At 46.6% G+C, this 24,660-nt stretch overlaps 1 protein-coding gene across 1 annotated transcript in view; it reads left to right on the top strand.

Annotated features, from left to right (window-relative positions):
• Positions 1-24,660, top strand: part of MYBBP1A (MYB binding protein 1a) — a 1,153,837-nt gene that overhangs the window by 723,393 nt on the left and 405,784 nt on the right. The window contains exons 17-18 of the mRNA XM_069614733.1: positions 6,383-6,541; positions 24,407-24,571. Of these exons, the coding sequence (XP_069470834.1) occupies positions 6,383-6,541; positions 24,407-24,571 (324 nt within the window). The remainder of the gene's footprint in view (positions 1-6,382; positions 6,542-24,406; positions 24,572-24,660) is intronic.

The raw sequence follows: 24,660 nt of genomic DNA, 5'->3' as shown, positions 1-24,660 counted from the left end.
GCAACACTGGACTTAAAAGATGCATACTTTCATATTTCAATGTTGCCTGCACAAAGAAAATACCTCAGATTCATGATACAATGCACTAGCAATTGAGAGTACTACCCTTCGGCATAGCCTCATCCTATTTAAAAAGGTACTAGCAGTGGCAGCAGCACACCTGCACAGGCAATCCATCCTGGTTTATTCTTACTGCGATGACTGCCTCATAACAGGGGACTCCTATGAAACCTGTCTGTCAAATACCCAAAGAACAATAGATCTTTTATTCAGTCTGGGATTCTCCATCAACGAGAAGAAATCCAGCCTAGATCCCAGTCGGGTCAAGCAGTTTCTAGGGGCTCTAATTCAAATAAAGGACAGCCTCGTCTTCCCCTCAGCGAGAGGGTCCAAAACATGCGATTTCAGATCCCTCAATATGTAGCCAGTCAAAAGGTGACGGTACGTAAAGCTATGCGACTGTTGGCCATGATGGCGTCATCTATTTATTTGGTTCCTCACATGCGCATGCATCCAATGCAGTAGTGGCGCAACAGCCAGTGGTGTCAGGCCAGCGGACAATGGGAACATCTAGTGGTTGTCTCTTGCCAGCCCTCGTTCTCTCGGTACGGTGGTGGTCTAGGGCGAGCCACTTGAAAGGGAAATCCTTCACCACTCCCGCAGTGGAGGCCACTCTAACTACAGACACATCACTCAGAGCGCGGGGAGCTCACCTGCTTTAACAAACAGCGCAGAGAGTTTGGTCGTCAGACATAGCATCCAACCACATAAACCTGTTGGAAGTGTTAGCAGTATTCAAAGCGCTGAAAGCTTTTCAAACTCAACTGCAGGGAAAGAGACGGTCCTGATCCTCACAGAGAGCTCCACGGCCATGTACTTGTTACGCTCACCTGGTCTCTGCGGGGGCGTTGGGGCACGGTTGCAGCCCTCCCTGGACTCTGGACTTGGCTCCCCTGGATCAGGCTTCTTCCACTGCTCTAGTAGTGTGGACTGCACTGGTTGCCGACACTGCCCCTGAGAGAGTACGAGAGTCTGTGAGAATGCTGTGGTCGGACTGTGATTTCCCTCAAACCCTTCTTCCCAGAACGAGAGGAGCATGCGTTTACCCTTATAGTCTCACCTGTTTATTTATGAGGATGAGCTCTCCGTCCTGCTTCTCAACTGCAGGGGGCCTTTAATGAACCTAGTTTCTTCACTGGTCCATGTTTGTGGCAGCCCAGACCGGCTGTGGCTGATCCACTTCAAGTTGAGTGTTTCTCAACAATGATTATTATCCGTATCCTTTTGCAATGTCATTTCCGTGATTATTGTCCGTAACCCTTGTAATTTCTTTCCTTCTCCCCCATAGGTGATGAAGGGCCCAGCGGAGTCGTGGTGTAGGAAGCGAGTCCAAATGGGGGCCAGAGGAGTTTATGATGTCCCAAGTAGAAGATAAGTTTGGTTCTAAGGTCAAGCGCGAGGAATGTTTTGCACGCGACCTTAGCGTAAAGTCTTTGTTGTTTCTAACCTTCTTTGTCTTTTTCTCCTGTAGGGATGGCCTGGTGATGTCTGACGAGAGGCAGATATCCGAAGGCCTGCCGGCGGTTGCTGGATGGATGGATTCGCGAGGATGCTGAATGAGACGAGCTCCCGCGTAGCTTAGACGCCCGGAACAGGTGAGGATGCGTTCCGACTGCGGTGACTGCTGGAATCGGGTACGATGCGCTTCAGGCAATGTTTTTGCTGGAATCGGGTAAGATGCGCTTCAGGCGATGGTTTTGCTGGAATAAAGTATGATGCGCGCTGGAGATGATGTTGCTGGTGTCAGGTAAGCTGCGCTTCAAGCGATGGTATTGCTGAAATCTGGTAAGAGCGATTCAGGCGGCGGTGAGCGTTCCGTTGCTATAAGCAGACTAACGCAAAGTGCTTGTATGCGGGCGGGGCAGGCTTAAATAGCCTGGTCCCAGCCACGCCCCCATGGCTACGCCTTGTGGCTCCACCTTGCCGCACCCAGAGGATGCTGCACGTGCAGCCTAATGTTTACCTATGGCCACGCCTGACCTGGATGCACGTGGGGCCCCTGCAGGGGCGGAAAGAACACGTGCACCAGTAATAGTGTGCAGAGCATACTTTCTCATGAGCCTGGCGCCAAAGTCGCCAGGACTGGGTCCACCTGGACCCTTTATATGATGTAACTAGTGGTCCTTGCCCAGTGGTCATGACGGTACTATCTGAACAAACCAGGAGGCACTCCCTCTCCAGGGCTGTCCAAAATGTCCCAGAAAATTTGGAAGTGGGATCTCAAACAGAACATGTTTCTGCTGTCTCAACATGTTCCAGTGGGGAACTCAATCTTCTGGCAGACGTACTCAGCAGAGATTTCCCACTACCAATAGAGTACGAATGGTGATTACACGAAGACGTAGTCTCCAATGTTTTCGCGGAATGGTTTTTTTCCAGAGATCGACTTGTTTGCAACTCTGGAGAATGCTCAATGTCAAGATTACACCTCCAGGTACCCCAGAACTGTTCCAATGGAAATGGACTCTGGATAACATGGTCAGGGAAATTTGTTTGCGCCCCCCCTCCCTACTCCCCTACTAGTGCACAAGATGCACCAGGAACCAGTCACCATGATATTGGTGGCCCCCATGTGGGCCCGCCAACCCTGGTTCGCTCATCTGATGGAGATGTCTCTATCTCCTCCAATGAAACTGCCTTGCCTGTACAACATGATGTCGCAAGACAAAGGGGAGACACTTCACCCATGCCCGTAGACATTGAACTTAGCGGCCTGGCTCCTGAAGTCCTAGAGTTTGGGCACCTGCAACTGCCTCAGAGATGTATGGACATACTTAGGGAGGCAAGAAAACCTAACACTCGATATTGCTATTCCAGTAAATGGAAGCGTTTTGTCATCTGGTGCAACTTCTAAGAGCATCAACCCCATTGCCTGCTCTCCTACACATATTGTTTTGTACCTGACCCATTTACTTGACTCAGGCCTGGTCTTTAACTCTCTAAAGGTTCATTTAGCTGCTCTTTCAGCCTACACTACATCACAGCAGAAGGTGTTGTGGTAGAAGATGCCAGTTATTAAGGCTTTCATGGAAAGAGCAAAGAGAATTCACCCTCCCATTTCTAACCCAGCTCCCGGATAGGACCTGAACAGGGTGTTGACTAGACTTATGGGGTTTCCTTTCGAGCCCATGCATAAGTCTCAAAGATCTCATCTGCAAGACTGCCTTTTTAATAGCTATTACTTCCATTAGGAGAGTAAGTGAACTACAAGCGCTTTCAGTTCTAGACCCCTTTGTAACAGTTCAGAGATAAGGTGGTTCTTTGTACTCACCCTAGGTTTGCGCCTAAATTCATTTCAAAGTTCCATGTGAACCAATCCATAGAACTACCAACGTTCTTTCAGAACCCCTCAAACATGGGAGAAAGAAGCCTGCAGACACTTGATGTACGCAGAGCAGTCATGTTCTACATGGAAAGAACTTGACCACTAAGAAAGACCAATCAGTTTTTCGTTTCAATGGCAGCAGGTAGAGGAGGAGACCTGGTCTCCAAATCTATCTCTAGGTGGATTGTCAAATGCATCACACTATTTTACACTCTTGCTTAGAGAGAACTGCCCTTCAAGCCTAGAGCGCATTCTACTCGAGGCACTGGGGCTTCCATAGCATTCTTGCAAATGTTCCCCTAGAGTCCATTTGTAAAGCGGCAACTTGGAGTTCTGTACACAGCTTTTACAAAACACTATTGCCTAGACACTCATTCTAGTTCTGATTCTCAGGTGGGACAATCAGTACTAAGACATCTTTTCACTACTGTTCCTTCTCACGTCGCACCTGCAACTCCGGGTACTGCTCACTAGTCTATGCAAAGCATGTGATTCTAAGCAGATTACCAAGCATCAGGAGACATGCAATAATTACTGTAATAGCATTTATGATGATTGTATCTGCTTTAGATTCACATGCGCACATCCTTCCTCCCCGCTCGGATGGAAGGAACATAGACGTCTTACTACTTTCTCTTTTCTGTACTCACTCACGATGGTCATAAGGCTCCCTCACGGCAGAAAAAATACAATCGGAGGGACCTTGAAGCGCGAGGGATTTTGGGTGCACTACACGTCACGTTAGGGATAGTGTTACAGACACGCCCATGTCGACGTCCTCTTTAGATTCTCGAAAGACAAGATGCAATACTCCACGGTGACCACTGGATGTCGGACTATATGCACAGCATGTGAATCTAAGCAGATACAATCATCAGAAATGCTTTTACGGTAAGTAATGCATGTCATCTTCCTTGCAGTTTCTTGTTGAAGTTGTTGACTGGACTAGTACAGTATTGCTGTACCTACATGTTCTGGAGGGAGAGTTCATGCATTAACGGTTTCCTCTTAATCCTATGGTTTCCTACTGGAACCAAACACTGGTGATAGAAAGCAGCTCAAACTAGTGCCATATATAGATCTGTATTTCTAGAATTCTCATGCATATTCCTCCATCAGATCACTATGTATTACCCCTATACATTGTCTTCATGTCCTATATTGTCTTAATTGAGGCAAGGAGTTAGACTGATCTCAATGCATTATGTTGCTAACTTAGAAATGCACTAGAATCCAAATCTAGGAAACTATGCTGGTGAAAGATATGGAGAGATCGCCAGTAGCTCCCTTATGTTCGTCTGGGAGGGGGGGGGGGGGGGTAATAACTAGAACGCAATACTTGTTCCCTTTTGCAAAGGGGATTCTAAACACATACGGTCAGGCAATACAATTCCACTAACAGTGGCAAAGGTCACTCTTTTAACTCATTTGATCAGCAATGCTTCACAATGTGGGTACTATTGGGGTATTTTACCTGTAAAATCTCAACATAAATGTTCTAATTCTAGCAAAGCATAAGCTGTTTTACTCTGCAATCAATTGTTTAAGGGAGCCAGAGGGCTCTTAGCAGTAGATTGTTTGCCCTGTTAAAAAAAGACTATCATTGCTAGAAACATTTAGTGACTTGGTGAAGGGAGTGTGTTAGAGTTTCTAGCACCAGCCTACTGCCTGTAACCAATGTAGGGTTATATAATCGCACTAGGGCAGAAATAGGCTGCTTGAGATGCACACTGTGTACTGGGCGCCTTAGTGGGGGGGCTTTGTGGGGCAGTTCCATATACCTTAAGAAGGGCAGAAAGGATTGTAATGGCAGAGGAACCCTAGGAGAAGCCCATCTAGCCAACAAAGATAAATAAATGATCACAAAATAAAGACTGGGAAAATCAAAATGTTGAGGGGTCCTAGGATGTGTCCCTAGAATCTCAGGACAGACAGGAATTTGCAGGACATTGCATACACAATTAGATCAGCTTTTAGGGGGACCTCTGTGGAAGTGTCTTTTATCAAAAAAAGTATAGAGACCAAAAAGCTAGCAAAAACTACTCAATGTAGCAAAAGTGGTTTTCTGACTGAACAGGAGAAATGGCTTATGTTTGTCTGCTTCCTTCTGCAGCATTTACCTTTAGTAAGATACACTGACTGCATACTCTGTTAGAGATGTTTAATTTGGATCATTAGCAAAATGGTTGTTTTCAACTAGCCAAATGGTGTTCTGTGAAAAATGGCTTTGCCATCAACTGTTGAGTAAAACTGGCAGAGCAGATCTTTTCATTGTTACTATTTATGCTATCAAGCAAATCATACTAGAGTGTTTGACCTACTTGGAAATGACTTAGCCAACCTAATTAAGGTAGGATGATGATGGCTTTGTATAATTGTACATATATGTATATCGCAAATAAAATTGACAATTATTCTGACTAGCGATGCACTGTAGTGGCACTTTAGCATGCTATTTCAAAATCTGGATGCGACTCTGTCTGTTATATTCATGAAAAGATATGTGGTCTTCTGAAAGAGCCAATATGTTGCCTTCTATATTAATATAAGGCAGCTATAAATCTAAAATGTGAAATCATGTTATTGCTATCTGCACTTTGTCTTCATGCTGTTGTTCAGACTCCTGCTCTTTCCCGACGAATAGGATTTGTAATAATTTTGACAATGTTACTTGCATGTGAAAACACAATGTAATGGATGTTATGCAAAACTCAGCGACTCCCAGGGAGACTGTTACCAGCTTTTAATTCGAAAGCGAAGCTTTGGTTCCTCTTTTTTCTCCTGAATTCCATAAAACTGCAGTAAAACCTTAAAGGACTTGTTTGTGGTGAGGCTGACACTTTTCCCAAGTTTATGCATCTATATTCTGGAGTAAGATCTTCATCGATAACTGCGTAAATGGTGTCTCTTCTGTTCAATATGAAGAATATGTGCATCGTTTTCAATGTATGTAGCCAATAACTGTTTTTAAAAAGCAATGTTCGTGTCATTTTTCAGAGTGAAGAGGAAAGTGACGAATCCTCTGAGGACAGCTCTGAGGAGGATGGGGGCAGTGAAGTAAAGGATTCCGCTGATGAGGACGACAATGACCAGGAAGATGTCAATGAGAATTTTCGTCGGCAATTAATGACTGCTTTCAAGGCAGCAAATGCGTTGGTATGTGTAAAGTAACAAGTTCCGGGTTTCATGCTGCTGTAGCAGTAGGGAAATGAGTGGTTTGGTACGTAATCCTTTGACTTCCGGCTTCATTGATAGGACTGATTTTTATGGGATACCATGGGATATTGAATTTTAAGCGCTGGTCTGGTGTTGAAGTAGTATTGGCCAAGTGTGTCTGGTAGGAATCAAGAACATTTACAATTCCCGATTGATCTGAAAATGACGTGTGCGTGTACAAGTCATGACTTTTACCATAAGCAAGAAGCCCTGGGTTTGTTACATTTTCCTAAATAGACTAGTCATCTCCCATTTTTCCTGGGCAAGTCCACATCTATTGCTGTATCTGAGACTAAATCTTTGATGTACCCCCTGAGAAACCCTAGGCCTTTCCATGCCATGTGTCCCAGCCACACCCTGTTCCCTACATGAAATGACCTTGCACAGATGGGAATAATTGTCTGGTGGCAGAACTATTAGTGTGGGATTCAGCTTGATGAACCCAGAGAGCAGCCCAGTGGTAGAAGTCAAGTACAAGTTCCTCAAATAAACTGTTCCCTTGACGTCAGAATTCCTATTTAGGGCAGTCTAGGGCTGTGTTTTGGATTCCTCAGCTGTTTTGCTTTTTCCCGCTGTCTTTTTTGGTTCATTGATCTTTCTGGTGGTCAGAGGATCTTCTCCCAAAGTCCCCCTGCCTTTACATCTCTTTATACCTTGTATAAAGCATATGCTATTGGATTTCCCCTAAAGCACCCATTCCCAGTGGGTGCCTCTCGGGTACCCCATATGTTCCTTAATGTAATTGTTTCATAATTGGTTTTAGGGTGTATTTTGGTGATAGCTGTGCTTTACGTTTGGTTTCAGCAAGGGTGGAAACCATTTTACTGCATGGGTAGCCCAATTTACCCTTTATGTAGCCATTGGGGTATGAACCTCCTTTCTTTTTTTTTTTACATCCTGCTCGGTTTGTTTTCTGGAGCTTCCCTTTGTCTAAGTGACCAGGAAGCAGGCTCAGAATGGCCGTTCTGACCATGTGGGCTATACGGGAGCCTCTGTTTTGGCCAGAACTGGTTTAGGCCACTATTAGTCCCTGTACTTGTTCTCTCACTGTTAGGGGAGTTTTCCTAAAGTCCACTTGGAGGTAAGACTATAAAACTATTCATTGGTATATATATCTCAAGCTCTTAGTGTAAGTCTGTACTAACCAAAGGATTTGGTAGAATGGCAGAGAAGCTAGGCTTATCTTATGAGGAGAATATGAGCTTTAGGTAAGTACACTGAACCCAGCCAATTCAGTAGTCCAAAGAAACTCTTACACACAAAGGTATATTACAATATAAAACATGTTCTTTTATACACAAGGCAAGGTAGGTTAATACTTATTTAGACTAACCAATACACATAGGAATTATTCACAATACTTTTCATTAGCGACTGCTTCAGTAATAGTTGCTTGCGCTTACAACTACAGAAAATTACAGTGATGACAGTTCTACTGTATTACTTGTAGCGTCGCGCACTTGCATTTGTTACAGAGAAATTATATGTATGTTCATAAAGTAAAGTCACATCAAACAAAGTCTGTAGAAGGGAAAAGCAGGGTTATTCAAAACTTTAGCTGCAAGTACTTCTTAGCAACACTTTTCAAGGCGTCTAATGCTTTGGTAGTCCAATCCCTAACTGCACAAGAGTGCCTTAAAGTCTGTGTTGGAGTGTAGCAAAAGTCTTGCATATCAGCAGGAAAGACAAAGTTTCTGAGGATATTTTAGTCTCTTAAATAACAATGCTTTAGTAGATGACACAAATTATAGGGACCCTGCAAACGACTCCCTAAAGGAGCACCAGCTGTAAAGCGTGGGCCAGAGGTATGGGTGGACACCCAAACACCTTGTAATGTACGCCAATCACACTGGAACGATTTAAGGGAAGTTCTACCTTTAGCCCCACAGTACCTTAGGCTAGATGAAGCAAATGCAGCTGGATTTTTACCTGTGCAGCAATGACAGACCCAATCTCTCAATTCATTGGTCTGGTGATGAAAGGAAGGAGTCTGAATGGGATGTCGCAGCAGCAGTCGCGAGAAAGGACCATCAGCAAGGATTTCTCTAGCATTTGGTATGGCATGGATTCACATGCTCAGGCTGGGATTCCTCGGTAAAGAAAAAATCAGTTTCAGTTTAGTTTCTGAACTGTAGTAACCAATCACTGGTCTCTGGGTCATACTGCCCCCAGCCAATGACTGCCCTCTACCTAAGCCCCTCCTCTGGCAGCCATCTTCAGATTTTTACTGCACGTTCAAGTATTGGGAGCTGTTGGGTGCTGGATGCCCTCGCCCGCTGGCACACTCTGGAATTTCAAAAAAGGTGTCCCTGTATTCCACCCGTGGCCAGGAAGGAAAACCACATCCCTCAACTGCTGCTGGAGGTATGGGGGAAGGCGACTTCCTATCAACGCTGGACTTGGAGGATGCCTACTTCCACATCCCCATTCTAAAAGGACATCGAAAATTCCTGTGATTTGTGGTCCAAGGGCGACACTATCAGTTCAAGGCCCTTCCCTTCGGATTGACGTCGGTGCCCAGGGTGTTCACCAAGTGCCTAGGACTAGTGGCGGCACGGCTGTGCCTGCAGGGGGATCCACGTCTACCCCTACCTGGACGATTGGCTCATCCAAGCAAAGTCAAGGGAACTTGCCGTCGATCACACAGCGAAGACCGTCCAACAGCTCCCGGATCTGGGATTCTCGATCAACTTCACGAAATCCCACTTGGTGCACTCGCAAGACGCCCTGTTCCTGGGAGCCAGACTCGACACATTGGTGCGATTGGCTTTGCCATCAGAGGAAAGGAGGAAGGCCATCCTGGGCACGGTACAACGGCTGTTGACCATGGATGTGGCCACGGTGAGATCCATCAAGTCCCTACTTGGAATGATGTCCTCGTGCATCTACTTCGTGCGCCTATGCAGGGTACGGATGTGACCACTGCATGAGTTCCTCGACACCCGTTGGATGCAGGCGGTGGGCTGCTTCGAATACAGGATCTCTCAACAAGACTTTCCGAGAAGCGATCCGGTGGTGGGGCACCCGCGTGTATCTAGCGGCTGCCATGGACTGTCAGACCCCGGCACATCAGGAGACTGTGACGACTGACGCCTCCCTGGAGGGATGAGGGGCGCACACCGGAGATCTCTACGCAAGAGGCCTTTGGCTTCCGCAGGATAGGTCACTACACATCAATGCCCTCGAGCTCCGAGAAGTGTTCTGGGCCCTCAGGGCATTCCTTCCGTCCCTCAAGGGCAAAGTGGTAAGGGTCTTCACTGACAACACCACCACGATGTTCTACATCCGATAGCAGGGGGGGGCACCAGCTCCCCAGCCCTATCCAAGGAAGTGCAGGATCTGTGGCACTGGGCCGTCACTCAATGGATGTTCCTGGTACCCTTCCTTCTGGCAGGAATAAAGAACACCATCGCCGACTCGCTCAGCAGGGAGCTGCGCTCGTGCCACGAGTGGGAACTGCAGCAGGATCAAGTGGATCTCCTATTCCGACGATGGGGCAATCCCCCAGATCGACCTATTCACGACGGTGACAAACGCCAAGTGCCGGAGGTTCGCCAGCAGGTTTCCCCAGCCGGGGAGCATGGGCGATGCCGTCTCATTCCCCTGGGACGGACTATTCCTGTATGTGTTCCCCCCTGTTGCTGCTGCGACTCATCAGTCAACTCAGACGGTCCCGGTGCAGGATGATCCTCGTTGCACCAGCGTGGCCGAGACAAATTTGGCACTCGGACCTTCTGGAATTATCAGCGTCCCCTCCAGTCAGGCTTCTGACGGACACAGATCTGCTCACCAGGGAAGGAGGCGCGATTCTGCACCACGACCCAGGGACGCTGAACTTGCAGGCCTGGCTCCTGCAGCACTAGAGTTCGGAAGGGTACGATATCCCGGCGGAATGCAAGGAGGTGCTCGCAAACGCCAGGGCGTCCTCGTCTCTCAAGTGCTATTGACACAAATGGAAGAGGTTCTCTGTCTGGTGCCGTGCACCGAAGATTAACCCTCTGCGGATTACGGCCCCTCAAGTGCTGCCGTATGTACTATCGTTGGCCTGGGCAGGGCTGGTGCATGCCTCCATCAAGATCCATCTGGCGGCTATCTCCCGCTACACCAGAACTCCGGAGCGGTCATCCCTATGCTCCTGGTGAAGGAGTTCATGAAAGGACTGTTCCGATCTTTCCTGCCGGTGAAGGCTCCTGCCCCGGCGTAGGAGATCAACGTGGTGCTGACCAGGCTCATGGGGCTGCCATTCGAGCCTCTGCATTCTGCACCGTTGAAGTTCCTGTCGTGGAAGACAGCGTTTCTTGTGGCCATCATCTCCGCACGATGAGTGGGAGAGATCCAGGCCCTCTCCTGTAAACCTCCATACCTGACGTTCCACGAGACGAGGGTGGTGCTGAGGATGCACCCCTCCTTCATGCCCAAGGTGCCGTCGGACTTCCATCTCAGCGAGCCCTTGGTGTTACCTTTTTTCTTCATGTCGCCTTCGTCGCCGGCTGAGAGGACTTTGCACTGGCTAGATGTGGCTAGAGTGCTGAGGTTCTATGTGGACCGCAAAAAGAGTTTTCAGAAGACTTCACAGCTGTTTGTGAACTTTGGATCTGTGAACCAAGGGAAGGCCCTCTCGAAGGCTTCCATTTCCAGATGGCTCTCTGGCAGCTTCATGCACTGTCACCGGTTGACAAACAGACCATTGCCCGGCCGTCCGAGTCCATTCGACCAGAGGGATTGCTGCTACCATGGTGTTTGTCTGGTGTGCCCCTGCTGAACATCTGCAGGGCTGCTACGTGGAGGTCGACACACACCTTCACGAGATTCTACTGCGTCGACCGGGATTCCAGGGAGGAGTCCAGAGTCGGCCAGGCAGTGCTGCGCAACCTGTTTGCTTGAAGGTGAGCCTGGTGAGGAGGTAAGAGATGCTTAATGTTGAGTTGTTGAAATGCTTAATGTTGAGCCTTGCCACCTCCCGTGGTTGTGTATGTGTGCACTGCTATGTATTCTTGTATTCATGAGCATGTGAATCCATGCCAGACCCATGCTGGAGAACAACAGTTACAGGTAAGTAACTTGTTCCTTCTTCGGTCTCCCACCTCGATCTGCGGTTTTGGTGCCTTTTTTATCAGCTCCAACAAAAGGACTGTTATCGGCCGCTCGATCTTCCTCGATTCTGCAGTCCTACACTCTGGTGAGGAGACTTGGATGAGTGGGATCATGCCTCTGAAGGTGGAACTGGAGCTCACCAAAGCTCTGGGCGGATTCGTCCTTGCAAAGACTTTGCACTGCAAATGGATCAGAGGTCCCTTTGTATTTGCAGTATGCATCCCTGGAAGGTCACATCACCTCGGGGGATGGCTTGATATGCATTTCGTCTTGAGGCTGGTTATTAGGGAAATTTATAATTATGCTTCATTCCCTGTTCCTAGTGAGAGCCCCAGCACTTTTTGTTGAACTTCAGGACCTTTTTCTTTCTATCCTGAATGAATGCAGCCTTTTTCCACGCATTCCTATTTGCTCTGACCTTTGTAACTCTGTTCTGTGTTTTACCTTTACTATGGAGTCTAATTTCCTCCATATCTCTTTAAAGGCAACTTTGTTTTACTATGGCCAGTGTTGCTGAGAACCCTTAGGGTTCTCCTTTGAGATTCTTTTCTTATCCTTACTAACTACAGTTATTGTACATTGTATCTTTCCTAAATTGTTATACTATGAGAGATTAGCACACACCACCTTATGTGGAGTGGTAAGGGGATACCTAGTATCCCCCATCTCTCTGCCCCTGTGACTTTTTAGTCGCACAGAAAACCCTTTAGTTATGGCTGGTGGCAGTCGACATGCTCTACCAACTATTGAGCTATTTTTTACTACAGACTGTATTCACAATCTCGGTTGTGCACAATGGGGTCACCTATGTTCTAACATGGTGGCGCCTTTAATTTTTTTCACCGCTTCTAGCGTGGTTGTCCTTTGAAAGTCCTTCTACCATTCTGGTAGGGGGACGTCTGTGTGTGCGTTTTGCCTTTGGTGGGAACCCTTTGGTGTCCCTACCTGGCTTCCAGCGTGTCTGGGAAGGCAGGAAGTGGGGAAGGAGTTTTTCACTCCCCCACCCTTTCTCTGCTTGAGTGGAACCATTACCCACTGGGGTGGGGGGGGGGGGGCTGGCTATCCTGATTGGACAGCCACATACCCCTTTCTGTAAACTGCTGAGAGCTTGCTGAGGTGTTTGTGCTTAAACTGAATAAAAGGTGAGGTTCCTGAAGTGAAAGGCAAGTCGACAACTGGAAACAGAAGTAACAACAATAAGAAGATGACCAGAGATGCCTACAGGCCCTTTGCATCACCGTGAAGCGACCACTGCTGTATGACCCTGATTTCTACTAGACCGAGGAGTTCTGAAGAAGACGACTCCTTCCCTTTGGCTGGTGGGACCAACCAGCCCCGAGATCATCTGCAGACCCTTCATGCCCGGCTAACTATTGCCCTATCTCTATCACCCCTTACTTGGGAAAACTCGTGGAGAAGTTGGTCATCCTTCAACTGACCCACCACACTGACTCGGCTGGCTGACTCCACAACCACCAATCTGGCTTCAGAGCATGGAGGTGCACTGAAACTGCTCTCCTTAACATCTTTGAAGATCTGCTCTTAAACCTGAACTCCACCTCTCCCTCTGTTTTTATCCTACTCTCTTTCTTCTGCCTTTGACACGGTCAATGATGCCATCGACGCAATTTTATTTTAACCCTTTTTTAAAATTTTTTTGGGGTGGTCCCCCCCAACCACCTTTTTTTCTCTAAAAACCCCTTTTTTTACAAAACGAAAACCCGAAAAATAAATATATAAATAAAAAAAAAATTCGACCATTTGGTTTTCGACCAAATTGCAGTCGACCAGTTTTCAGTCGACCAAATGACTGGACACCGTCTCTGTGATACCCTAGGCATCTCGGACCGGGCACTGGCGTGGCTGACCGCCTTCCTTTCAAACTGACTCTCCCAAGTGAAATTGGGCCCTTTCCTTTCCTCCACCTCACGCTCTACCTGTAGCGTCCCTCCAGCTCTATCCTATTGCCGTGGATCTTCAACATCTACCTTGCCTCCCTGGCCCACTAGATCTCCACCTTCTCTCCTCACTTCTACTGTTATGCAGACGAAACTTGGCTTTCCTTTAAACGTCCATCCTCTACCACCTCCCCATCCTCTCTCATGTCCGAATCCCTGACTGCTATTCAGGCGTGGTGCTCTACTAACAGTCTCTGCCTTAATGCCAGTTAGACAGAGATCCTTCTCATTGGGGCACCTGCTCCCTGTCCCCTCCACCCCCATTCTCTGGCCACCCTCCTTGGGTCCCCTCCCCTCACCCTTTTTTGAGGCTAAAAATCTTGGTCATCTTTGACTCTCTCCAAATCCCGGACCTTGACATGAAGTCCAACTTTCAGCCCCACCTCCTCTCCCGTTCCTCACCTTCCCCCAGAAGCTCAATGACTCCAGAGGTCTGGTTCTCTCTAGGCTGGACTACTGCAACAGCCTCTTCCTCAAACTGCCTCTTTCTTCCATTCGCCCTCTTCAACTAATCCAGAATAGGGCTGTGAGAATTATCATTGGCCTCAAGCCCAGGGACCGCATCTCTCAGCCCTAAAATCTCTCCACTGGCTCCTGGTAACCGCAAGGATCAAATTCAGGACCCTTTGCATCATTGAACAGGATGTCTCTGGCCTGGGACCTCTCTATATCTAGTTTTCTCTCCCTAAATACCTCCCTGCTAGTGTTCTTAGGTCCTCTAGCTCCAACTCTCTCCAAGCAGAGACGGGGATGTAGATAACTTTCCTCAGCAGGAGCCTCCCTCTGCGATTGCCTCCATGCCCTGCTCAGACTGGAGATGGATCTTCTTAAGTTCTGAAATCTTCTCAAAACGTTCTATTCCTCTCCCCCTTCCTTTGCATGCTAATGTCCCTTTGCTGCTGCGACTGGTACCTTACGAATCTTACAGGGGCCAGGCCCTCCTTGACCATTCCTCCCCCAGCATCCATACCAGCACTTGCCCACCCTTCCTGGACTAGCCTGATTTTGGTCCACTCCATCCATCACACTTTTCCTACTTACCCTGCACTTGCCCTTTGTGGCTCCCCTCAAAACTTGCTCAGCCCCCTGGTCTCCCCACCTCTGCACTTCACCCCCCCCCACTCCCCAGCACTGCCCCCTACTTCCACCCTCCCTTGTACTTGTTGTCTCTGCACTTGCACAGTAAGAATGTTACAAGGCCTAGTACAACCGTTACTATTGGTTTTTCCCTATGTCCCCCACACCCTTTTTTGTCTTGTGGCACCTAAAAACACTTGTGTATAGGTGCCATGCAAATGTCCAATAAATAAAATAAACTGCAATTTGATCCATCTCCCGGGGTGCTGTGCCTTTCTAGAGCTGCAGACCCGCGAATACCAGGAGACCTCCAACCCATTTGCAGTGCAAGGTCTTTGAGAGGCCTACTCCGTCCAAGCCTTTGCTGAACTCTAGGTGAACCTCCAGAGACATGATCTGACTCGTCCAAGTCCCCTCACCAAGAGTGCAGGACTCCCGGAATCGAATATCGACCGGGTGAATGCCGTCCTTTGTTGATGCTGAGAAAAAGGCGCCAAAACCGCAGACTGACCAGAGAAGATGAAGAAATCCTTGCCACAGGACCTCTCTTGAGACTGCTGTTGAGACATCCAATTCAGATTCCTTCCGTTGCTGCTGTACAGAGGAGAATCCAGCTACATGCTTGTCTTCTAAGCAAAGATACTGTGGGATGAAAATGTATTGCTTACTGTAAGGGGAGACATGGTATCACAAGTATACACTGATTCAAGAGCTGTTTGGGAGAATTCTCAGAAATGTGCCAATTCCCTTCTACCTTAGAGACCCCTAGCTCTTTTTGCTGGACTTAAGGACTTTTTATCTCTCATGTAATTTTACTGTGATTTATTATGTTTCTTTTGACTTTGGAGATTGGCAAACTCCATAGGTATCATCTTTACATTGTGACCCACAGCACCTTCAGTACAGTGGCACAGTGAAGTCTCTTAGATTTCCCAAAGGTTTAAATACCTTCTCTTGGCGAAACGACTGTTTCCAAGAACAGTAAAGTGAAATTGACTTTACTTACATTTTGTAACTTTCTAGACCCAGCACACACTATTTTACAATAGGGTGCTGGATGGGGTTATTTAGTATCCCTGTTGTCTAGTTTCTCATGTAACATTTTTATGCTACCCTTTCTACAATTAATGGCTGGTGGCAGTGGTTTACTTTTTACTACCATTGTGTGTTTTTACCACGGGCTGCCTTCACAGCTACAGTAAAGCACCCATGGGTGCCCATTTTGTCAAAATTGCCCCGGTCTTCTTTTTTCGCCATTTCTTGCTGGAAAGGTCCTTGAGATTTGCTGTGTGCGCCAAACCAGGTTTGGTCCCTTTGTTTGTTTTGTCTTTGGCGGGGTTCATGAGTGAAGCCCGCCTCTGGCTCCAATCTGTCTGGCAGGGGCAGGAAGTGAGGAAGGTGCCTGAAACTCTCTGTGGTTAATCCCCTTCGTTACAGGAATGCACCCAAAGGTGATTGGCCGGCTGGCTGTCCGCCAAGGACAGCCACCCTGCTGTGTGATTGGCAGCTAGGCTGGAATCAATGGCAGAAACCTGGATAAAAGGCGAGGCTTTTTGCCTTGGAAGGCAGTCGACCACTGGACGAAGGAATCCGAAGAAGAACTTGGAAGAGACGCCTGCTGCAATTCCTGGACCGTTTGTTTGCCCGGTGCAGCCCTGTTGCTGTGCTGAAGCTCCGTATTCGCCTTGACTAGAGAAGCTCTGCAAGGAGGACTTCTCCCTTTTTGAGTTGGTGGGACCAGTTAACTCCAAAGTAAGCCCGTCTGGACATCCTCTAGAAGCTGGTTTTATTTCCACTGCTGCTGGAACCGAAGAGCCATGTAGAGGAACACCATATTCTCTGCTCAAACTTCCAGTGCTACGCAGACGATACTCAACTCATTTTCAGGCTGCCCTCGGCCACCTCCTCCACTTCTCTCATCACTGATTGCCTAACTGCCATTCAAGATTGGTGTGACGCCAATGATCTTTGTCTTAATGCCAGCAAGACTGAGATCTCCTCATCGCCACACCATCACCTTCCTTTCCCCTCACTCTCTGGTCCGCCTCCCTTGGCCCTCCTCCTATCCCCACCTGTGAGGCCAAGAACCTTGGTGTCACCTTTGATTCCACACTCTCCTTCTCCGCCCACATCGCTGATGTATCAAAAAAGTCAAATTTCCTACTGCATCTCCTCAGAGGTACTCTTCCCTTCCTTTCATTCCTGTCTCCCAAGCTCTGGTTCTCTCTAGGCTGGACTATTGCAACAGCCTCTTTCTTAATCTACCTGCCTCTACTCTCCGTCCTCCAACTTATCCAGAACAGGACTGCGAGACTTGTCCTTGGCCTCAAGCCCTGGGATTGTGTATCTCCAGCTCTGAAATCTCTCCATTGGCTCCCAGTGGATGCAAGGATTAAATTCAAAACCCTCTGCATTGTCCACAAGTCTTTCTGGGGCCTGGGTCCAACATACCTTCAGCTATCCCTCCGCAAATACCTCCCATCTCGAGCACTCCACTCCTCTACCTCGAACTCCCTCAGGGTCAGTCGTTTCTCAAGGAAACAGCTGGGGCCTCCCTCTGGAACAGCCTCCCTGCCACTCTAAAACTTGAGGAGAACCATCTCCAGTTCCAGGAGCACCTCAAGACATTACTCTTTGCTTCTGCTTTCGCCCCCTCCCCTGCAGATTCTACTCTCCCTTGGCACCATGCACCTGGCCACCCTCTTTCCTCCGGGCCCAGTTACCTGCTCCCCTTGACACCCTCACGCACTGCCCCCGGGCCACCCCTTGCACTGGGGTCTGTATCTGCACCCATACAGCCCCTCACCTTTTTTTTTCTTCCTGCACTTATCAGACCTACCCAGCCTGCTGCCTTAAACCCAGCATGTGCCACTTGCTGGCTGCACTCCCACTGTTTGCTTCCTTTTTATTTATTAATTTATTATTATTTGGTTTTTTTCCTCCTCGCTCCGCATTCTCCTTTTTGTTCCCCCTTCCATGCACTTCTCCCCCTCTACCATGCACTTGCGCGTTCTCAGTGTCACTGGGCCTATTAAGATCATTGTTTTTGTTCTCCCCTGTTCCACTTCCCTTGCCACACTCTGAAACACTTGTGTATGAGCACAATAGAAATAAAATATCAATATATTGTGTGCGTTGCTTTTAAGTCGGACTTGGGCACTGAGAAGATCCTCCGGACTTCCCTGATGCAGGACTGACCAAGTCTGAGCCTCCTCAACAGAGTGCTGGACCCCAGAAGCAAGGAAAGTCTGAAGTGGTATCCGAGAACCACGGTGTTGCTATTTGCTGTCAGACTCGAGGAGCTGAAACATCGAAGGACCACTGAATTGATGTTTGCCCATTGCTGCCGCTGACGGTCCCATTGCAGAGCAGAAGTCCCCAGACGTCCTCACCATGACTGAGCCTTAGGAACAACAGGATCTGCAGAGCTGTGCAGGAACAGAAGCCAGCTGGAACCATTTCTTCTAACCAGAGGTACTGTACAGTCTAAGAGAACTTGCCTCTTGTGTAGCCTTACTTGTTCTCAGTTGAGACCTGTCCTTGCAGACTTGCTAAAGCTTTCCCCTCACAAGCCTCCCAGCTTGTGGCCCTTCAAGTGTTCTATTTTCCACAAACATTTCTAAAAACATTGTGCAAGACGTTTTACCTGCCTACAAAGAAGATCTTCAGCTCCCCTTGACATTGTGCAATTAATATTGGCTGTCCTGGCCCTGAGAGACTCTTCTTTACCTCTGACTCTGTGCTTTAGCTTTTCCCCAGGAAAGGGTTAATTTACTGAACATTGGATGGTTTCAAAAGTACTTACCTGTTTACGAATTATTAGTTAACCATTGTTTTATTCCTCTACTATATCCTTTGCACCAAACTTAGTATTGATCTAAATGTACCAGTGATAAATCAATGCCCACAGTATCCTAGCTATTTAAGTCACCTGAGGGTGTAGGACGTGTCTGTGTGCCATCCCCAATGGGTATCATCTGATTTAGAGAAACTAAGTGTTTTGAAGTGTATTTTAATTGTTACATATATATTGCTCCCTTCTGAGGATTGCCTATACAACTGACTGTGAAATAAATGAATAATTGTTTTATCAAGAAACCTTGAGTGTAAGCGTTTATTTGGATAACTGTACTATGAAACTGTCACAACATTACTACTCACATTGACCCCTCTTGATAAGCCTGGCTGCTCAGCCACACTACCAACCTGTGTAGTTCAGTCTTGTACCAAAGGTTGGGTCCCTATTTCCAGGAGGTTAAGGTTGTTGCAGTGCACCCAAAGGGTACTGCATACAATCGTGCCTAACAGTAACATAAAAATGTTACATGAGAAACTAGACAAAGGGAATACTAAGTAACCCCTCCAGCACCCCATGGTAAGATCGTGTGTGCTGGGTCTAGAAAGTTACAAATTGTAAGTATAGTGAATTTCACTTTACCTCTCTTGGAAATGGTAGTTTATCCAAGAGAAGATATATAAACCTTTGGGAAATCTGAGACCTCCCTGTGCCACTGCACTGAAGGTGCTGTGTGACACAATGCAAAGATGATCCCTATGTTGTTTGTCAGACTCCAAAACCAAAAAGAAAGTGTTAAATCACAGAAAAATACACAGAGAGGAAAAAAGGTCTTGCTCTCTCCAGCTTAAAAATTTAAAAGTCCTAGAGTCCAGCAAAAGTGCTGGGGGGTTTCCTAGGTAGAGAGGAATTAGCACATTTCTGAGCATTCTCCCTAACAAGTGACATTAGGACTTGTGACTTTAATGGCACATGGCCTCCTCTTTTCTAACCAGGGAAAGGAATTGTGGCGTTCTAGTGGCTTTTTAAAAACAAAAAATGTAGAAGACTGTTTTGTTTCTAACTTTTCTCTTCATATTACTTCTTAAATCTGGTTACTGAACTTGTTCTTTATTCACTGACTTTGCTAGACTACAGTTGTTTCTATTTTTTTTAACTGTGTTCTAAAGTAGTGTTGGTGCATACCAAAAGGGGATGTCTATATTATTTATAGAAGTGAGTGTGTAACATGAAACTTAACTGTGTTTATTGCTAAGAGTTTGTCTAAGACATAAATAACTGTATTTGTATACTTTCTGCCTAACTTCAATTAAGAGTGCTCTGTGTGTGCTTAACTGAGCCCTTCACCTCTTGCCTAAGTTTGAAAATCCATTTCAACAATTTTTGCTTAGCAGTGGGATTAGGCGATTGGTACTCAGTGAATTGTCACTGGAGTGATCGAATTGTGCTTGATAAACAGAACTCTTAACTCTAAGTCCTAGGCCTGTAAAGTGCCATACCTGCTACAATTATGGAAACCTGCACTACTGAAAACTTATCTATGCACAAAGTAAATTTTCTAAAGAAATTGTGTTCAGAAAAATGTTTGCCTGCTTCTGGTACTAAACGTGAGTTGGTGTAGAGCACCCGACATCTGGGAAATGTGTGTTGCTTTGTTGTGGAGGTGGATTTTAAAAGTCAGCCCTGGAGGGAGGATCTTGGTAGGCCACCCTATTGTGGTAAACATTGAAGACACTGAGAGGTTATCTAAAACCCACTCGAGGTAAGGTAGCAGAGCAGTTAAGACTTAGTCGCAGGAAAAGTGCGAGAGTGGGTCTAGTGCTTTGAGTCCAAACAGTGCAACACTAATAATTCAAGTTATACAGTAAATATCAGTTATTTTAGGCCTTCCGCTGCACATTAAGTATATAAAAATCAGATGCGTATTGTCACACAACTTCTTAAACATATGCACACATAAAACAACAAGAGGATAGAATTGCATATGAATTAATTACCACTACAATGCAGCTGGGTAGTCTGATGCCAGGACAAATGGGCAGAACTCTTACGAAATCCCACACACATTCCCTCCATCTTATCAAGTCCAACCCTAAGATGATATTGAGCCTTCTTCCCAAAAGTCACCAGTTCGGGTATGTTTTCAAACGACTGCAATGGCCAGTGGTGATGCTTCAAAAGTTAGATAAAGTTTTAGTAAAGTTCGGATGGGCAATTAACTCATTTCAACATATTGGGGTATGCCTGGATAAGGATCCTTAACCCAGGTTCTACCACCAAAGGTTAGGTCCGTGTGACTTAGGGGAAGGACTTTGCACCCGGACACTCTAAGCGAGACGGGGAGAAAGCAACAGGTATCTAGAATTACCCCCCTGGCTCTGGATTCCACTTGTGTAGGTTCCAGACTTCATTCTAGCCTTTGTTCCCACCACAAGGGTCATCTAGACGTCTAGACAGAAGGATACTTTGTTTCTTGGGATTTAGTTTCACATTGTCGCAGTGCACAGGACTCTGTTCCGGACAGCTTCCAGTTGAGGACCCAAATGAAAACAAAGGAAGTCTTCTGCAGGAGAGACTGCCTCAGGACACCTTATTAACACAAAAAGGCAAGATCCAACAAAGGTCATCACGGTCGGGCAGCGATAGGCAATCCTAAAACAGGGAACAAAGAAGCAGCCCCAACACAGCTTCCATATGTGCACCTACCGGAAAACATGTCTCAAAGAACCCCACCCCCTGTTCGGGAGATTTATGTTTATTCTTCATCCCCTCTCCTAGTGAGACCCCCAGCACTTTTTGCTGGCCTTCTGGACCTTTTTCTTTCAATCCTGAATGAGTGGAGTAGTTTTCCACTTATTCATTCTTATGGGCTCTGTCTTTTGTAACTCTGTTTTACCGTCCTATGGAGTCTACTTTCCTCCATATCTTTTAAGGCACCTGTATTTAAATTTTGCAGCACAAAGCTACTTATGGGCAGGGTTGCTGGGGTAGAACGTTCTTTCATCGACGGGTGGAATTTTGATGTTTTTTTGGGGGTGTTGGGAAAGAGTATATAAGGGGTGGGGCGGGGAGGTCGGGAATAGTTAAAAAATAGGGGATGCGGATAATCCCCCAAAATAAAATAAACAATTCAAGAGTTTTTTCGGTAAAAATACTCGTTAAAAAAAGCATTGAAATTCTGACTGTTGATAAAATGACATGGAACCGTAGCTGGGAACCCTTTGGGTTCTCCTTTGAGATTCTTATCTTACCTCGTCCTTACTTTCTACTGTTCTTAAGGATAGAGAAATACTTGGTATCTCTCCTAAAACCTTATATTCTGAGAGATTGGCACACTGCCTTATGTGGAGCACCCAGGGGGATAAATACTTAGTATCACCCTTCTCTCTGCTCCTGTGACTAAAAAGTCACATAGACAACCTTCTAGTTATGGCTGGTGGCAGTGGATGTGTTCTACCAACTATTGTATTATTTTTACTGCAGGCTATGTTCATAGCCCTGATTGTGCACAATAGGGTAATCTAAGTACTAATTAGTGCCGCCCTTCTATTTTTGCCATTTCTAGTGTGGTTGTTCTTTTTGTTATCCCTTCCTCTACTGTTCTGGGTGGGGGAGGTCTGTGTGTGTGTGTGTGTGTGTGTGTGTGTGTTTTGCCTTTGGCGAGATTCCAGGGTGTCCCGGACTAGGCTCCAGTGAGTTGGGCCTTTCAGGAAGTGGGGGAGGAGTTATTCACTCCCCTGCTCTTTGTCTGCCTGAGTGCCTGAATGGGACCAGCTCACACTGGGTGGAGGGAGAGGGGGGTCTGGCTATCCTGTTTGGAAAGCCAACCGCCCATTTCTGTAAACTGCTGAGAAATTTCTGAGGAGTGTGTGCTGAAACTGAATAAAAGGTGAGGTTCCTGAGGTGAAAGGCAAGTCGACCACTGGAAGCGTAAGTAACCGAAGAAGACTATCAGGGACGCTTGTAGACCCTTTGCAACACTGTGAAGAGATCACTGCTGCCCTTGCACTGTTTTCTGTGCGACAGAGGACCTCTGAAGAATGCAACTCCTTCCGTTTGACTGGTGGTAACCAGTCCCAAGACTAACTTTAATCCGAGCATCTCCCGAGGTGCTGTGCCTCTCCACAGCTGCGGATCCCCAATACCAAGAGATCCCGGACCCAATTGAAGTGCATCGTCATGGAAAGGCTGAATCCGTCCAGGTTTTGCTGAGCTCCAGGTGAACCTCCAGAGATGCAATCCGACCCATCCAAGTCCCCTCACAAGAGTGCAGGACTTGAGGAACCAAAGAAGATTGTCTGGGCGAATTGTGTCCTTTGTTGGTGCTGCAGAAAAAAGGCACCAAAACCACAGAGTGACCAGAGAAGTTGCTGAAATCTATGCCAGAGGTCCTCCATCGAGACTGCTTGTGAAAGATCCTGTCCATTGTCCTCCCTTTTGTCCCCAGACCAAGGAATCCGGAGGTCTGGTCCAGCACTGCCACATCGAGGATAATCCAGCCACAAACATTTCTTCAAACCAAAGGTAATATGGGGGGGAAAAAGCTATTGCTTACCTTAATCCGAAAAGTCTCTCGAGAGCTTTGGGGTGCATAGAGGTGTCCAGGGAAACCCCCTCTTACCTCTGACCCTTGCTGCTGCTTGTGTCCCTTTTAACGACTCCTTTAACAGGGGCTCCAACATTGGCTGTATCTTCATGCATCTTAAAGACTAGAAAATATCCACACCAGTTTTCATGTTTCTGCTGCTTGTCAAGACTTGTGACCTCTCCGAACTGCCTTTTAGCTAGAGTTGCATTTTGAACTTAAAAAGCATTGCTTTGCAATGAAACTGCCTCTAGAACCTTAAGATCTGCTAGTTTTGTACTAACCAACTCTTTTCCTTCCTAAAGGTCATTATCTTATGTGGTTGTGCTATCTAAATACAATTACTGTGTTACTTTGTGTGTGCATGAGTGCGCCTTACTACTGATAGTACGGTAGAACTGTCAGTGTCAAAAGCTGTAACAATTGTAACCTCAAGCAACTACAAACTAAGCAGTGGCCTTTGAAAAGTATTCGAACGTGTTTTGGTTCAATCCACAAGGTATTTAAAGGTGATTCTTGTGTATATATAATCTATATTTGAATATACATTTGAGTGTTTCCTTGAGTTGCATTACTAACTAGGTTCAGTGTACTTACCTTCAGGTCACATTTTCCTCTTATGAGAAGCCTGACTGCTAAGATTTGGGGGATCTACAAACCATTGGGATAGTTTTGTAACGTCTGCATAACAGTGGACTTAACTCCCCTAACACCCCGCTGAACCCCCTTTACAGAATGCCTCATCTAGTAAAATATGATGGGTGTTAGTGATCTTTCACATTATTCGGGGCCTGCGAGGTGGCTGTCGTGAATGTGCTTTTGTAGTGATAATTATAGGGGACGGGGTGGGTTGTCCAGTCATAGTGAAGATGGTTGGAGTGAGTGTCCTTTCCTGTGGATAGGCGGGAGTGTTTTCATATTGGTAGGTGGGAGCGTTTTCATAGAGGCAAAGGTTGCAGAGGTCAGTGCATTTCTTAAATAAGTTACCAGAAAAGACTGCCATTACGTAGTGTGCAAGGTGGCCATAGTTGAATGTTCTTTGGTAGCATAAGTGATCCTGTAATATGATCCAATATTTAAGATGGCCTTCTGCTCAATATTATGACTATTGGACAGAGGTTGCGTCCTCTCATTGCATGAGTGCCATTGAGTTTTGGGGTATGCTTTCTGCCATGTCGGTGCAACTGGAACCTTAGGAGTTGGTAGATCAGACTCTTCCCTTGTGACAGCCCATGCCTATTATGGTGATTAGGTTATAGATGTTGCTGATGACTACTTTATTTTTTAAACTGAAGGATACCGAAGACAGCGATGCCGAGGTGGACGATGAGACTATGCTGGCTCTTGACGAGAACATTGCATCACTTTTTGCTGAGCAGAAAAAACGTATCCAGGCTAAGAAGGATGAGAAGGAAAAAATCCGCAAGGAGAAAATATTGCGACGGGATTTCAAAACTAAGGTTTGTTTTGTCCACCTATATTTGCCTCTATACTGCAGAGTTTCGTATACTCGACTGCAAAATCCCAAAGTGAAGCCCTGTCCTTAACA

Source organism: Ambystoma mexicanum, chromosome 9 (assembly GCF_040938575.1).
Source record: "Ambystoma mexicanum isolate Mex_15411 chromosome 9, UKY_AmexF1_1, whole genome shotgun sequence".
NCBI lineage: Eukaryota > Metazoa > Chordata > Amphibia > Caudata > Ambystomatidae > Ambystoma > Ambystoma mexicanum.
The sequence above is the reverse complement of the archived record's forward strand: the minus strand, read 5'-3'. Positions and strand labels throughout refer to the sequence as shown.